This window comes from Brachyhypopomus gauderio, chromosome 1, assembly GCF_052324685.1.
Source record: "Brachyhypopomus gauderio isolate BG-103 chromosome 1, BGAUD_0.2, whole genome shotgun sequence".
In the NCBI taxonomy this organism is placed as follows: domain Eukaryota; kingdom Metazoa; phylum Chordata; class Actinopteri; order Gymnotiformes; family Hypopomidae; genus Brachyhypopomus; species Brachyhypopomus gauderio.
In genome coordinates, this window is record NC_135211.1 from 1,314,104 (window position 1) to 1,332,754 (window position 18,651).

At 42.0% G+C, this 18,651-nt stretch overlaps 1 protein-coding gene across 4 annotated transcripts in view; it reads left to right on the plus strand.

Moving 5' to 3' along the window:
* dgkza (diacylglycerol kinase, zeta a) overlaps positions 1-14,172 on the plus strand; it is a 90,343-nt gene extending 76,171 nt beyond the window's left edge. For all 4 annotated transcript variants that reach the window (XM_077006170.1, XM_077006005.1, XM_077005913.1 and 1 more), the window contains 4 exons: positions 5,111-5,231; positions 6,307-6,343; positions 7,444-7,543; positions 9,486-14,172. In XM_077006170.1, the coding sequence (XP_076862285.1) occupies positions 5,111-5,231; positions 6,307-6,343; positions 7,444-7,543; positions 9,486-9,602 (375 nt within the window). In that variant the 3' untranslated portion in view covers positions 9,603-14,172. The remainder of the gene's footprint in view (positions 1-5,110; positions 5,232-6,306; positions 6,344-7,443; positions 7,544-9,485) is intronic.
* Positions 14,173-18,651: the final 4,479 nt, after the last annotated feature.

Sequence of the window (18,651 nt, forward strand, 5' to 3'; positions counted from 1 at the left end):
ATATTAAGAAAGGTTTGAAGCAGTAGTCCTATAGGACCTTGTACCCATAGAAAACAGGTTAGTGTATGGAAACGAAACTTGTTCCAGAAGCTCTGGGATGAGTTTCTGGAACCTTGTCCCACACAGACATTCAGAAAGGGGGGAGAGAGCAAGACCATGTAGTTCTTTGGATGTGATAACGAGTTTTACTTGAATGCCAGCATAAGAAGCCACTGTAATAGAACAAGAAATATACAGGAGTATTATGTACAAACAGTAATTCTTTGTATGAGCAGGTAGCAGTGCTGCTGATTTTTGGCTGTATTACATTTTGGACTTGACAAGAAGATCAGAAAATAAGGAGATGTTGTTGTGTTGCACCATAAAGCACAATTCAGTAAATTTTGAGGCTAAACTTTTGAGGTTAGATGTGAGCTGTTCTTATCACCAGTAAGAATAACTGGGCCTGTTCCATTAGCAGTTACATCACCAGTAAGAATAACTGGGCCTGTTCCATTTAGCAGTTACATCACCAGTAAGAATAACTGGGCCAGTTCCATTAGCAGTTACATCACCAGTAAGAATAACTGGGCCAGTTTCACTGGCAGACACACGTGCCCACGCTTCCATTCTCACAGATGACGTGGCATGCGTTGGATGCGTTGGATGACGTCCGTTTCCCACATTATTCCATCACTCTGCTACAGGTTTTGTTTTTAGTGTGCCAACCCTTTCTGTTACTCTGGAGTACTCTTCTGTCAAACACTTTGACATTGTGTGTAATGGTAATTTTTTTTACTTATATGCCTTCAGTCTACTCTTTTCCTAATCTGTTTGGACAGCTAAGGGTAGCTCATTCTTGCTTATACAAAATTTTCAGCATGTGGCATACACTCTTATCAAGAGCGACTTAATATTTGAGTATGATGGTGTGTACTCCCTTGAAGTCAAACACTTGACCCTGGTGATATGTAACCTTGCTCTCCAAACAGGGCAACATGACAGTGTCTCTGTTTGACACAATAGTTCTTAGTTGGTTTTGTTAGACTTTTTGGTAACACTTTACATTAAGTGTTTACTTACTAACGTGAAGTAATGCATTAGTTAACATGAACAACACATGAAGTAGCACATTAACAATAATTAACTAACGTTAAGTAAACATGTAACTGTTGCGGTTCCTATTTTGGCTCTTTGTTGCTCGCACCTTTTTAGAGCTTTATTGTTTTAGTTTGGAGCAAAAGGGACTAAAGAGTTAAAAACAGTATGGACACACTTCAGTTCCTATGCTGATAGATTCTGGATATTTCCCAGTTACCCATTACTTATGTAAGTAAATCAGTACAATGTAATATAGTCCTTTAAGGTCGCACCAAAAAAGGTACAAGCAACAAAGGGTCAAAACAGGAGCCGTAACTGTTACATGTTTACTAATCGTTAGTTAATTATTGTTAATGTGTTACTTCATGTGTTGTTCATGTTAACTAATGCATTACTTAACGTTATTAAGTAAACACTTAATGTAGTGTTACCGACTTTTTCTGTAATTGATGTGTTGTGATTTTCAGTTTCATTATGTCCTCTTTCAGGGGAAAATGTACAGACCTAGGATCACCAGTGTTGGAGCAGAGAAGCACTGTTGAAACTGCAGCCTAATGAATGTTTATCCTGTTTACAAGCTCGCAAAAGCTTGTGCCATTATTGATTCATTCTTCTGCAGACAGTTACCGTATTTTCCGGACTATAAGCCGCTACTTTTTTCCCCACGATTTGAACAATGCTTATATTGAGGTGCGGCTTTTCTGTAGATGTTTCTTCACCCGTCAGGGGGCGGAGCAGAAAGTGAATCAGGTGGTAGAACAAAGCTGTAAATCAGAAGAAGAAAGTGCTCAGTTTCATTGACGCTACAGATGATATTAGGGAGTTACAGTTACTGTAAATTAGTTCATTGAGCACTCTAGTTTTGTCCTAACTAGATATTTAGACATAATACTGCTGTAATACTGCTGTAATACTGCGAAGTCGTGGTCAGAGGTGAACTTCGGTATAGCCAGTGTGTATTTCATTTAAAATAATTAATACCCTTGAGCCAGTGTGGCTTTGCACATAGATAATTCCGTTTGCTGTGATTGATAATTAAAGTCTAGCTCTTATTTTATGCATAGAAACATAAATCGACAATATAATCTGTAGCGTCTTTATGCGCGGATAAACGAGGGGAGTCGGAATTCAACACAACACTAGCTGAAAACTAAAACTGTCGCACATGAAATGCTACAGGCACCATTCAGAAACTGATCAGTGCAGTTAAATGTACAGTGAGTCCCCTCTTTTAACGTTAGGGTTAAGATCCTTTTGTAAATTATACCCAGGTTGAGATGCATCCCAAGCTCTAGTGGAAAACATTAACTGACAAAGAATAGAGGGAAAGAGAAGGTGTGAAATGTATTAGTGTTATCCTTAAAATGTTTTGATGCCTTGATGAAACTCATCCCTAATGAAAATGATATGTTCTTTTGACCTGTCATTAAATGTCACATTTCTCTCAGTAGGAAGCAGAAGCATTAAAACAAGTCTTTGCTCTTGGTGTTCTACTAGTTCACAGAGTGAAGTCCCTCCCATTCTTAATTACCTCTTGCTGGGGTGCTAACTACAGGGAGGAAAAAGTGGTTTAAATGCTAATCAAGATTTTTAACCTGTTGCTATGGATAAATTGTTCATAATAGCCTAGAAGGCAGACTGAAGTTCTTCCCTAGGATCTCGGCTCATCATGACTGCTATCCTGCTGCTTGTGATAACTCATGAACCTTTAGCCCAAATCAGAGCTCATCAGAAAGTGAGGGGTCCTCACTAGAGCACTTCAATTTTGTACTCCTTTCCAGAGGCTTGTAATAAATGACCTGCACCAACACGAGATGTACATCGACCCCCGAACACACACAAACACCAAGCCATGTGCCCACAATTACCACTGTAAGGAGTACACATAGTGCCCCATCAGAAAGGCTTTGGAATGTCTTCCAAATTCATCATAATTCTTTCAGCAGTGCTGTGTCTGCTTCCACACAGATCACCCTTTAACCAGTAGGGACAGGCTTGTTCCAGTAGGGACAGGCTTGTTCCAGTAGGGACAGGCTTGTTCGGGCCGAGCAAGATGATACACAGCTGACCTGGTGTAGCTCACTTGTCTGTAGGACCTATAGAGGGCAGATATGTGACATGAAGTGATGAGCTATAAAGGGTAGAGGAAAATGAGTGTTGAATTTTGGAGTATGGCTAACAAACTGTGCATGGAAACAGATTACTTTAGTCTACAACTGTACGCCTACAAGGTGCTTTTAATAAAGAAACATTTCTTAGTCAGTGGTTATTATATAAAGATGTAGGTGTATCAGGGCAGTTGCACCTCATAAAACTGCTGTGAAGCGCTGGTTATCCTAGAATTTAATCAGAACATGGTACAAAATGGTTAAAAATGCAGGGGCTGATGTCATATTTCCTTCAATTCAACATTTTAGTGAATACATAGTGTTAAGTATCTACTTGATAAGCTTTGGTGCTGTTTATTAAACTAGAATGCTCCCCCCCCCCCCTTTCCTAATTAACTGCAATAAATAAAAAATAAAATCTGAGACGACAGTAGAGCTTTAGAAACACAATAAACAATAATATCTGTACTAGACAACTTCTTACGCAAAATAAGGTTCGAACAAAATAAGGTTCACAGCTCCGTGTTCCTCGGAAGCGGAATATGTAAACAACGCGCACGAGGGCATCAAAGAAATGAACCGAAACTAGCTAGCGGTGGTACGCTAACGACAGCTAGCGTCGCCACAGCGGGCGGAAATTATCATACAGTTAAACCCGCCCACTAAGAGGAAAGATATGATTGGGCAATTTTACTGTCATTTGAAACTGGTATTGCGCTGAATTATAACTGCCTGGCCCTCTATAAACGAACAGTGGGCATCAAAGTCCTGATTAGGGTTGCCACCTAGGCCTGACAAAAAACAAGGACACCCTGTCATACGCGAACGTAAATTGTTGATGGGGGGGGGGGGGGTGGCGAACGTAAAGTGTTACCGGACACAGCGAGAAAAAAATATGGATTTAAAGTGTGCAGAAACAGTCTAAATAGTCGTTTTGTTTGAACTAACTTAGTGAAAACCGGGACATTAAATTATTTTTTTTTTTGCCGGGACCAAATATTAAAACGAAGGAAAACCGGGACAGCGACGTGAAAACCGGGACAGGTGGCAACCGTAGTCCTGATAGGGGGAGACACAGGCTCACAGGCTTCCACTTAACCTCTCACCTTCCAACACAGATTGAATAGACACGGTTGAATAATTTATTTGCATATATTTTTGTAATTGTTTAGATGTCGATTGTCAAATGGTAAGTAGATTAAAAAATTGGATAAATTATTTATATTTATATTTTAAGAATATTTTAGGCCCTCTGAGAGGGCATAGGGCCCTGATGGTTCCCCACGTTAGGTAAAGGATTGTCTTGGAGTCAAGATTTTTTCAGTTTGCTAAGGTAGCCAGCCTGCTAGCGTTCCCAAATGTTAGCAAACAAAGTAGCTAGCTAGTTAGCTTGCCTTCTAGATAGCTACATTAATAGCTAGGTAGTTTGTCAAAATGGTGCTGAAGCACTTAACACATCAATTGTTGGCCAAGGTATGGGTAGACATACTGTTTAGCCTACAGTCTGTACTGCGCATGCTCAGACTCCAACTTTTATCTGCTGTGCAACGCACCCAAGATGGCTTTTTTGTCAGCCATTTTAGTACCTTCAAAATCAATTACTGGAGTTAATGTTGATGTACTGTCCATTGTATATATAGTCTATGGTATCAACACAGAAATGAGCAAGACTGATATAGTCAGATATTCGTAAATAGATAAAGAGTCAGATATTGAATAAAGTGGTCAGTGGTGCAGAGGAGGACTCTATGGTATGTTTGTCATTGCCATTTATATAAATTGTGAATAAATTGTAAATTAACAGTTTTAAGTTTAACCCTTTGCTTTCATTTGCCGAGTTAACTGCTAGCAGCCATTATGTCCCCCTGTTCTTTCCCTGCATCTGCGACAATAGTGGACATCTAACTGTCTTGTCTCCCAAGCTGAAGGAGCTACAGAAGCAGGGAGCTGACCTGTGTGTGCAGGACTCAGCAGGTCACACACTCCTGCACCACGCCGTGCATGTGGCCAGCAAGGAGATTGTCAGATACATCATTGATAATGGTGAGATGTCCTCCTCCCCCACTAACCCCTGCCTGCCCTGATCAGTCTCTTCCACACCCCCATGGTCTACAAGGATACACAGTGAGGACTTTCCTGCCTGGAATGATACTCCAACAGTCCAGTATTCCCAACCCTCTCGACAACTCCGCAGTGTTGGATGTCAGCATTACAGTGACCTTTGTGGCTTTGTGTTGTTTTTCACATGAAGGATCAATTAACTTGACTGCTGCAATCTAAACTTCCTTATTGCACATTGAAGCAGAGAAGGTTAGAACTTATTGAGAAAACCATTTTCTTTTGTCAAAGTCAAACCTGTTGTGTGCCATAATGTGTTGTTTTTTTATTGCTAAACTGCAGTTATGCACAAGATATGTCTTTCATACTGTGCACTGCACCATGCCTGTATGTATTCTGTGCACTGCACCATGCCTGTATGTATTCTGCCCATAGGTTCCCAAATACAATGACCGCATTCCCAATTGTAGACTGTTCATAGTTTAACTTCCTGACTATGAATAATTAATACTATATATAATTCAGGTTTTATAAATTTTCTGTAAAATTCTGAAATGTTTAAATAATATTTATTGTATAAATGTTTTTTTATGTTTTGAATGTTTTAACTGGCCATTTATTGAATTATAGAATTTCACATAATTAAGATGCTATCCTGAATTATCACACTCTTAAATATGGCTTTGGTTTTAAATAGTGAAACATTATAACCACTCACTTTGAAATTATAATGGCAAGTTTGTTTTTTGGTATTTTTTTGTATCTGTAAAATTTCAAATTTTGACATTTTGGTTTTAAAAGACCCCCTGCATTCCATGGCATACAGGGAGCTCTCTCTTTCTCTTTCTCTCTTTTTCTCTATCTCTGTCCCTTCTTAGTGTTCTAAGCAGCCCATGTTGTTTGTAAATAGTGCCTCTTAAGGTAGTTTTATGTCTGCTCCTCTTTTCCCCTAGCTGAATATTTACAGTTACTTCTACACAAATCCTCTGTTACCATGTGGACACCATGTTTACTACTTACTAACAACACTTTGTTTTGTTGATTTTCTCGTCTACAACAGCCCCCACTGACATATTGGATGTGGCAGAGACAGAAAAGTAAGAAGTTCATGTTTTGGTTTCATCCTCTCATTTGTTAAGGTTCTGTTTGCCGCTTCGATTTTGAGCGTTCTGGCGTTGGCGTGCTGCTCTCTCGCCACATAGCCTGTCTCTCTCTCTTCTATCGCCACATAGCCTGTCTCTCTCTCTTCTCTCGCCACAGAACCTGTCTCTCTCTCTTCTATCGCCACAGAGCCTGTCTCTCTCTCTTCTCTCGCCACAGAGCCTGTCTCTCTCTCTTCTCTCGCCACAGAGCCTGTCTCTCTCTCTTCTCTCGCCACAGAGCCTGTCTCTCTCTCTTCTCTCGCCACAGAGCCTGTCTCTCTCTCTTCTCTCGCCACAGAGCCTGTCTCTCTCTCTTCTCTCGCCACAGAGCCTGTCTCTCTCTCTTCTCTCGCCACAGAGCCTGTCTCTCTCTCTTCTATCGCCACAGAACCTGTCTCTCTCTCTTCTCTCGCCACAGAGCCTGTCTCTCTCTCTTCTCTCGCCACAGAGCCTGTCTCTCTCTCTTCTCTCGCCACAGAGCCTGTCTCTCTCTCTTCTCTCGCCACAGAGCCTGTCTCTCTCTCTTCTCTCGCCACAGAGCCTGTCTCTCTCTTCTCTCGCCACAGAGCCTGTCTCTCTCTCTTCTCTCGCCCTCTCTCTTCTCTCGCCACAGAGCCTGTCTCTCTCTCTTCTCTCGCCACAGAGCCTGTCTCTCTCTCTTCTCTCGCCACAGAGCCTGTCTCTCTCTTTTCTCTCGCCACAGAGCCTGTCTCTCTCTCTTCTCTCGCCACAGAGCCTGTCTCTCTCTCTTCTCTCGCCACAGAACCTGTCTCTCTCTCTTCTCTCGCCACAGAGCCTGTCTCTCTCTCTTCTCTCGCCACAGAGCCTGTCTCTCTCTCTTCTCTCGCCACAGAGCCTGTCTCTCTCTCTTCTCTCGCCACAGAGCCTGTCTCTCTCTCTTCTCTCGCCACAGAACCTGTCTCTCTCTCTTCTCTCGCCACAGAGCCTGTCTCTCTCTCTTCTCTCGCCACAGAGCCTGTCTCTCTCTTCTCTCTATGGCAGTGATCCTCATGGCTGTGTAGCCAACCTCTCTGGCCGTTCTTTGTCTCTTGCAGTGGGGAGACCGTGTTGCACACAGCGGCTTCACTGTGCCAGAGGACCATCTGCCATTACCTGGTGGAGGCAGGAGCGTCGCTTATGAAAACAGACTTACAGGTGAGAGACTCCACATCCATCTTAGCAGCACCATCACCCACACCCACCCACAACGCAACACCACTTATCGTAAAATAAGACATGCTGTCTCATTCAAATGTGACTGATTTTCCATAGCTACACTTTATATAACCTGAGGAACTAAGCAAGCCTAGTCTACAGGCCTTGATTGAAGCGATTGTCTAATTGTCCACTTTCCTACATGCGTCACTGGTGGCGAACGCAGTGGTGCTGATGCCAACGTTTTCCCACAGTGAGGGCTTTGATCAGAGCTGGTGGCTCTCTGAGTCAGCTCCACATGACAGCTAACAGCTAGCATCACATTCCTTTGCTTGCCCCAACAGCTCTTTTTTTCCCCTGGGCATGACTGGCCATCTCTGGCTGTCTCATTCACCTTCCCTCCCAATCCCGCCTTCAAATGGCTTTACCATACACAGCAGTGGTTCTTGTGGAACTATTCATTACCACATCAAATCATTAAAACTACATCATTACTGTCTCTCTTTTTTATCTGCTCTACCCAGCAAGAGATTATTCTTGCTGTCCCCCTGTTCTCTGGAAGGCTTTCTCTCTCTTTTCATCTCCTCTTTGTCTCATTCATTTTTGCTATCTGTCTCTTCTTGCACTCAGACTAATGAACATTTCCCATGTTTTCATGTCTTGCCATTGTTGTGTTGGTCTATATATTTTTTTCTACCCTCAAGGTCTTTTTGAGTTACAGTTTAATACAGTGAAAAAGTCTAATAAGACAATATGGGCAAAATTGTGTTCTGAGAGGTTCTTCTATCAGAACTCTCACCATAACGTTGAACGTTTCTCCTCCATCAGAATGAAACATTTTTTTTCTTTGATGACATTGTGAACATTTCCCATGTTCCTTATTTTCTATTCTTTTTGCTTTATGCTCAAACACTAATGAGCACTTTCTTATTTAAAAATAAGTGTGGCAAAAATAAATAAACAAGCAAATAAATTAACTGTAGCCCCACGCAGGACGAGTACCTCTTGCTGACATTTTGACATTAGTACCTCCCTGTGTAGTGCCTCCCTGTGTAGTGCCTCCCTGTGTAGTGCCTCCCTGTGTAGTGCCTCCCCGTGTAGTGCCTCCCCGTGTAGTGCCTCCCTGTGTAGTGTCTCCCTGTGTAGTGCCTCCCCGTGTAGTGCCTCCCCGTGTAGTGCCTCCCTGTGTAGTGTCTCCCTGTGTAGTGCCTCCCCGTGTAGTGCCTCCCTGTGTAGTGTCTCCCCGTGTAGTGCCTCCCCGTGTAGTGCCTCCCCGTGTAGTACCTCCCTGTGTAGTGCCTCCCCGTGTAGTGCCTCCCCGTGTAGTACCTCCCTGTGGTCCTGGAGTCCAGGGAAGCTATGGATGCATCGGGATCCAACAAGCACCATGGCAGCTCAGGTCTAGGACCTTTGTCGAAACCAGTATGTAGGGTTATTACGTTTAATAATGGTTAAAGTGGTTCACAGATCATGTTGAAGGAAGTCGGGCAGACTGGGGCTGTATGCAACAATGTGTGGCAGAAGAATGCAAAGGTTCCAGGTTCTGGGCTGCCGGATGAGACTCATTACTAAAGAGTTTCTGGCTAGCAGCAGGAACTAATTAAATGTGATGTGCAGGGGAGAATAACAGGACGACTGGATAATGGAGGAGTAGAAACTTCACCAGAAAGTGAATCACGCATTTTCAGTAAGCCTCGAAACTTGCCAGACAGCATGTTTTTACTCAGAAAATGACTCTGATGGGACAGACTGTGTTTTTTGTAAAAACTCAATTTTATTGCCATCAAATCTTGTACAAGTAGTGTGCCTTTTTTGTCTAAAAAACAACAGAAACAGTGTCTGTCTTTTTTCCCAGGCAGCAACAAAAGTTTCAATCATTGAACTTTTGATCTAGGATGTGAGCCACTTTAGTGTGTTTAACACGTCCACTTTGCGTTTTCAGGGTGAGACACCTAAGCACCGTGCAGAAAAAGCAGAGGACCCAGAGCTGGCAGCGTACCTGGGGAACAGGCAGCACTATCAGATGATCCAGCGCGAAGACCAGGAGACTGCTGTCTGACCTCTCACCTCTCACCTCATAGCACCTGGAGCCCTCTCCTTGTGCCAGACCAACAAACAAGCCGATAAGCATTGACTGCCGTACACAGGAGGGCTTTGTAGGCACATTCCTAACGCCTAACCACCTTCAGACCCAACAGCAGACATGTGTGCACATTTTGAACTGAACCCCACACATACACACGTTAACAGACCACCTCACACATACACACGTTAACAGACCACCTCACACATACAGACGTTGACAGACCACCTCACACATACAGACGGTGACAGACCACCCCACACATACAGACGTTGACAGACCACCCCACACATACACACGTTAACAGACCACCTCACACATACACACGTTAACAGACCACCTCACACATACACACGTTAACAGACCACCTCACACATACACACGTTAACAGACCACCTCACACATACACATGTTAACAGACCACCCCACACATACACATGTTAACAGACCACCCCACACATACAGACGTTGACAGACCACCCCACACATACAGACGTTGACAGACCACCTCACACATACAGACGTTGACAGACCACCCCACACATACAGACGTTAATAGACCACCCCACACACACATGGTAACAGACCACCCCACACATACACATGTTAACAGACCAACCCATACATACACATTAACAGACCACCCAACACATACACACATTAACATACCACCCCACAAATACACACATTAAGAGACCACCACACACATACACACATTAACAGACCACCCCACACTTACACACATTAACAGACCACCTCACACATACACACGTTAACAGACCACCCCAAACATACACACGTTAACAGACCACCCCACACATACACACGTTAACAGACCGTAACAGACCACCCCACACATACACAGGTTAACAGACCAACCCATACATACACACATTAACAGACCACCCAACACATACACACGTTAACATATCACCCAACACATACACACGTTAACAGACTTCCACACACACACACATTAACAGACCACCCCAAACATACACACGTTAACAGACCACCCCAAACATACACGTTAACAGACCACCCCACACATACACACATTAATAGACCACCCCACCCATACACACATTAACAGACCACCCCATACATACACATGTTAACAGACCACCCCACACATACAGACGTTAACAGACCACCCCACACATACAGACGTTAACAGACCACCTCACACATACACACGTTAACAGACCACCTCACACATACACACGTTAACAGACCACCTCACACATACACACGTTAACAGACCACCTCACACATACACATGTTAACAGACCACCCCACACATACACATGTTAACAGACCACCCCACACATACAGACATTGACAGACCACCTCACACATACAGACGTTGACAGACCACCCCACACATACAGACATTAACAGACCACCCCACACACACATGGTAACAGACCACCCCACACATGTTAACAGACCAACCCATACATACACATTAACAGACCACCCAACACATACACACATTAACATACCACCCCACAAATACACACATTAACAGACCACCACACACATACACACATTAACAGACCACCCCACACTTACACACATTAACAGACCACCTCACACATACACACGTTAACAGACCACCCCAAACATACACACGTTAACAGACCACCCCACACATACACACGTTAACAGACCGTAACAGACCACCCCACACATACACAGGTTAACAGACCAACCCATACATACACACGTTAACATATCACCCAACACATACACACGTTAACAGACTTCCACACACATACACACATTAACAGACCACCCCAAACATACACACGTTAACAGACCACCCCAAACATACACGTTAACAGACCACCCCACAGATACACACATTAATAGACCACCCCACCCATACACACATTAACAGACCACCCCATACATACACATGTTAACAGACCAACCCACACATACAGGTGTTAAGAGACCATCTCATACATACACACATTAACAGACCACCCCACACATACACATGTTAACAGACCAACCCACACATACAGACGTTAACAGACCATTTCACACATACACACACGTTAACAGACCATTTCACACATACACACGTTAACAGACCACCCCACACATACAGACGTTGACAGACCACCTCACATATACACACGTTAACAGACCACCTCACACATACACACGTTAACAGACCACCCCACACATACACACGGTATGAACAGATCACCCCTCACATACACAAGTTGAGACCACCTCACACATACACACATTAATAGACCACCCCACCCATACACACGTTAACAGACCACCCCACAGATACACACATTAATAGACCACCCCACCCATACACACATTAACAGACCACCCCATACATACACATGTTAACAGACCAACCCACACATACAGGTGTTAAGAGACCATCTCATACATACACACATTAACAGACCACCCCACACATACACATGTTAACAGACCAACCCACACATACAGACGTTAACAGACCATTTCACACATACACACACGTTAACAGACCATTTCACACATACACACGTTAACAGACCACCCCACACATACAGACGTTGACAGACCACCTCACATATACACACGTTAACAGACCACCTCACACATACACACGTTAACAGACCACCCCACACATACACACGGTATGAACAGATCACCCCTCACATACACAAGTTGAGACCACCTCACACATACACACATTAATAGACCACCCCACCCATACACACGTTAACAGACCACCTCACACATACAGATGTTAACAGACCACCCCACACATACAGACGTTAACAGACCACCCCACACACACATGGTAACAGACCACCCCACACACACATGGTAACAGACCACCCCACACACACATGGTAACAGACCACCCCACACACACATGGTAACAGACCACCCCACACATACACATGTTAACAGACCAACCCATACATACACACATTAACAGACCACCCCACAAATACACATGTTAACAGACCAACCCACACATACAGACGTTAACAGACCATCTCACACATACACACGTTAACAGACCACCCCACACATTCAGACGTTGACAGACCACCTCACACATACAGATGTTGACAGACCATCCCTCACATACACACGTTAACAGACCACCCCACACATACACACGGTATGAACAGATCACCCCTCACATACACAAGTTGAGACCACCTCACACATACACACATTAATAGACCACCCCACCCATACACACGTTAACAGACCAACCCACCCATACACATGTTATTAACAGACCTGCAGCCCACACATAATGAACAGATCACCCCACACATACGCATGTTATTAACAGACCACCATACATGGTCCACAGGCATTAGAATCCCAGACTAAAGCCCCGCTGATCAACATGACTAAATGTACGTCCGTTACACTGCCAAAAATGTTTATTTGTGTGTGTCAGAATGCATGCAGAAAGGTGGGGGCCCTTTTCATTACTGCATTCACTGATCGGAGCTGCTTTTACAAAGTGGCACAGTAACAGAGTGTGTTGAAAGGCACCCAGAGCACGACTGAAGGGGACTGATGTGAGCAGGAGAGCTCGCAGTGTTGGTCATATGACCAAGAATCTCCATTTCAATTTAATTTGTTGTTGTTGTTTGTAATGAGGCTAGTATAAACAGTAAGATATGCTGTAACTAGCAGTCGTCATTATTGCTTTATTGGTTAGTGGTAGGGACCCCACTGTAGAGCAAAAGGACATTTCAGACATTTAAAGACATTGACAGAGTTTGTTTACTCAAAGAGGCGCGCTCGAGGCTTCCATTAGCAAACGGGGCCCTCGTTTTGAGCTTTCGCTGCACTGAAAAAAATTTGGGTGAATCAAGAAAGCTTTTGACTATGGTAGCTGTTCCATAAGAGGGTGTAGCTTCTGTCTTTGAATTTTTTTTGTCTACAAAGGTTTGCTTCTAACAAGAATTTTTGGTACTGTAAATGTATGTTGGTAGGTTTCGGTCGGAGCTGTTATTGCCTTCTTTCCACTCTTAATGTTTTTGGATTTCCAGACTACCTGTTGTGTATTACATTTGCTTATTTCCTGTTACTTTTTAAAAGTAAATAGATGTTTATATAATATGTAGTTAAAACAGTTGTGTGTATTTGACTTATTGTATTATATAAAACACTGTATATTTGATTTTTGTTTCTTCATAATACAGCTTTGATTTTGTTGTTCACAACTCCCTGCTGTTGTTTTATTCTGAAAGGTCATTTTATAACCCAAAGTGTTTATTATTCTGATTGATTGAGCGTGTTAATGCACCAACTATTTAAAGTTGATATTTATTCTCCGTAATCTGTTCAAATTAAATTGGGTTTGAAACCAAGCAATTCATTATTGAAATATTTAATTTACAATGAATGGATTTTGGTAAATTGTCAAAAGAAAACGTTCTTTGGACTCAGCCACTATTTTTACTGCAGTAATTTATAATGTATTCATTCTGTTTTATTCTTTTTTGTTCTATGTCCATAAACAAATATATTTTGTCTTTTCTCATGGTTAGCTCTTTTGAATGTTTACATATACACCTTCAAAAAGTAAAAAAAGAAACTGTTGTACATTTATTTTCAGTTGAAAGTCTCATCTCAGTGCCACAAAAAGATTTTTCAGATACAGGTTAGGGAGATATTAAATTCACATTCTATAGGACAAGATACTGATTGCCTTTTATTGTTATTGTATTGTTAGGGCTTATTTATAAATCTTTTATAACTATATTATTGTTGTAAAGTGGTGCTGTATCTCTTCTGATAACATGCCAAGTTGTATCATGGGTTAATTTTTCTTTATTCTTTTTGACAGTCTATGTAGATGATCAATATGGCATGGTATGAAGCTACACTTGTTCTCTGCTTGGGGTTCAGAGAAAATCAGCAGAGAAGGGACTGTATCACCTGCTGGTTGAATGACAGCCGATAGTGGTTGTGAGGTTCAGGAGACTCGGTTAAGTACTCCAGGTGATGTCTGTCCTTTTACAGTGATTTGTTTTGAAGAGGTTAGCGCTATGACTGAAAATGCTTTTGTTGTGGATTTATGGTGAACATTCCAGTTTTTTTTCCCACAGCAGAGGAAAATATATTACTGCAGTTAATCTGCCAAATCTATGAAATGACTCCAGGTTCTCCTGATAATGCATCATTACAGCAGTTTTAGAGACAGCATTGACACATTTGCCTTAATGTTGTGTGTGAGAGAATTCTTCCCCATGCATTACAGACAGATCCATTATAGCAGTGGCGATATCATTAATTTAATATATCAAAGACATTTACAACATTTACAAAAAGCTTATGACATGTCATCTGTAGTATGAGCTTTCAGCAGGACAGAGCATACAACATAATGGCATTTGTAATATCTTAAAATATGAAGGTTAGATGTGTACATCAAGCTTTGCTATTGTTTCTGTAAGGTCTGACATTGACAATTTAAAACTTCATCCTTCCTACAAAGCAAAGCAGTCACTACTGCTGTGGTCTGATTGTAATTATTTTAGCCATATATGGTTTATAATGCCAGTACTGGCTGTGGTGCCTGTGTTCGTGTGAATGTGCTCTCAGGTACAGTAGTACGAATATCAGCAGATAGAGCTGCACACAGTGCCTTTGTAGAAAGTGGGTTTTTAAAAATAATTACATTCATATATCTGGTGTGTTGCTTGCTGTTTTCAAGCTCGACTCTATTGAATGGCTTGTTCAGACATAATCTAATGACATTTTGTGCAGTTGACAATCCACCTGGCACATATACAACTAATGTTTGAACCCCCCCGAGGAAAGAATACCTCACTTCCTGACACACATTTGTTGGTCATTGTTATCTTCATCACTTAATGTTATCTTCATTTGTCATGTGTTCTCTTCTGTATATATCCTTTGAAATTAAATTGTAGTATTTGTATATCTGTTGAGAACTGTTGAGAATGCTGGTCTGTTTTCTAGGCCACGTTAGCAGAGGATGAGCTTACAGAGAGGTCACAGAGAGGTCATTCAGCAGCCTGGGAGTGGAGCGAGAGATTTACAAACCATGGGGATAAGTCAGCTGCCTCTCGCGATTACTGAGGAACTCCGTACATTTTCATTTAGTTTTGTGATGCATATATATATATATACATACATATCACCCAACATATCAGTGGGGAACCGTCAGGGCCCTCTACGCCCTCTCAGAGGGCCTAAAAATATTCTTAAAACATAAATATATATAATATAATTTATCCAATTTTATTTTATCTACTTACAATTTGACAATCGACATCTAAACAATTACAAAAATAGATGCAAATAAATTATTCACCCGTGTCTATTCAATCTGTGTTGGAAGGTGAGGGGTTAAGTGGAAGCCTGTGAGCCTGTGTCTCCCCCTATCAGCACTGTGATGCCCGCTGTTCGTTTACAGAGGGCCTTGCAGTTATAATTCAGTGTAATACCAGTTTCAAATGACAGCCAAATTGACCAATCATATCTTCCCTCTTAGTGGGCGGGCTTAACTGTATGATAATTTCCGCCCGTTGTGGTGATGCTAGCTGTCATTAGCGTACCACTGCTAGCTAGTTTCGATTCATTCCTTTGATGTCCTCGTGCGCGTTGTTTACATATTCCGCTCCCGAAGAACACGGAGCTGTGAACCTTATTTTGCTGTACTGTCATCTCAGTTTTTTTTTCTTTTCTTTATTGCAGTTAATTAGGAGAGGAAACAAATTTTTTTCGGGGGGGGGGGGGGGGGGGGGGGGAGCAGTGATGGGAGCGGGCCCAGGTTTAATGGACACGGTTCGCTACTGAGATATATATATACACACACAGAAGGTCCTCGGGTTACGTCAGTCCTAAGATACGATGTTTCATGGTTATGACTCATCTCCCATTTACTGTATTAAGCCTTGTAACGATTTAACCAACTTGGCTGTTACTATCAATATACTGAGAACCAATAAGGAGAGTATAAACCATGCAAGTGCCAGTACGATACCAAGGTTGCACATGATAAGTTTTTATTCAGCCCAGCCCAGCCCTCACCCCTTGCAGCAACATCTAAACACCCAGAGCCACAATGAATTTAAGCTCAGTCAAAAGTCAATGTATCGTCCTTTGAATCCCAACAACAAAAAAGAAAAAAGGAAGGAGTAGTATAAAAAAGGAGTATATCATGTCCTCAAAGAGAAAAATCCAAAAAACCAACCCCAGCAGCACAATGGTTCAAGCCAAAGTCCAAAAAACAAAAACATGGGCCCAGCCATACAAAAATTAAAAATATCCCAAAAGGTAAAAAAAAGAAAAATTGGAATGAGCTCACCCAGTTCCTTGCGATTCCTGGCTTTCAACAAAAAAGGGTAATCCGCTTTCTTCTTTTGAAGGATAATCCAGAGGACAAGGACAAGGTTGTGAGAAGGTCGATACTCATTCGTGGCTGCGCAGCCTGCCTCCCCAGGCCTTCCTTCTTACACATTACCCTCCCCTCTTTAAGATGGCTGCCATACTTCCTTTTCCTGTCCTCACATCAGGGTTCACATTCATAATAAAAGTCTTACCCTCTAGGAACTAACAGGAAGTGATATATTCTGAAATACACCCACCCCCAATACCAAAGAAACATCAGGAAGCTACACCTCCTCCCACCACATTCCAATGAACAGTCTAGGGTACTGAAGGACTTATTCCATGGGGTCACCCATATAATCCTACCAGGAATGTAAGCATTAATACTTAACGATAGGGATCCCATGGGTCTCCTTTATGTGGCGGAGTCACAGCCTTGTTTCGACTTAAGCGCTGTACATTGTGTCAACTGATGTAAGTTACGAACTGCCGTCCAGAAAGACAATGTCAAAGAAAATCCAGCAGCTGTATGATGAGGAAAGGGAAGTAAAACAGGTTATTGTGAAGAGCGCCACAAATGTGGCTCTGACTGGGAATCACGGGACCTCTGTTAGCAACAAGAATGATCTTGGTGTGACAGCTCATATTATAGATGATGAATCTATAGATGATGAAGAACCAGTCATTTGCTTTGAGCATGCAGAAGACCACTTCTAGGCACTATGGAGATGCCTGTGGCAGAGGCCTGGGAAATTAAAGAAAAATATACCATCTAAAATGGTATTAAAAAACATCTTCTGATTTACTTCAATTTTCCAATATCCTGAGCGAAACTCCCAAAATTAAAAAACATTTTTGGTCAGAATTTCCAGTGTTCTGAACTGTTTTCTGCACTCATCTATTGGTCTGTGTAGTAGACTGGTGGAAAAATAAACAAGATGTTGAAGTTTATGATTATGTTCATTGATTCATTCATCATTCAAACTTAAATTAATATTTCTCATGTTAAATACTGAAATACGATTAAAATGCGATTAATTTCGATTAATTACAAAGCTTCCGATTAATTCGATTAATTTTTTTTATCGCCTCCCACCCCTACTAACACATGTCATATCACTACTCATAACATAGACCAACGTCCCCCGACGCTACAATACTCTTTCAAATAAGAGTTTCTCCAAAATACACTGTATTTAATTGCTGGTGCCAAATCAGCCATACTTGCGCTATGAATCTGGCCTTATGATGTGTGTTACTATGGAAATGTGAATCTGGCCTTATGATGTGTGTTACTATGGAAATGTGAATCTGGCCTTATGATGTGTGTTACTATGGAAATGTGAATCTGGCCTTATAATGCTTTATTATGGAGCTGCTTGTGACTTAATTATTTTTTCCTTGTTATTTTGAGTTAATGAAATTTCTGGAATCTGTTGGAGAACAACCCAAACACTCTACTTCTCTTTTAAAGCCAACTTTTTGGGGATTGTAATTAAGATATAGCTTACAGTATTTATGGCATGCATGGACGTGTGTACTCTGTAAGAGTATTGTCCTTGAATGTGCCAGACAGTGTAATTGATAATGGTCCTAATCCATTCCAAAGCCACGTACCCCAGTGAAAGTATACTAAACGGCTTTTGTGTGGCTTTCTGCAGATAAA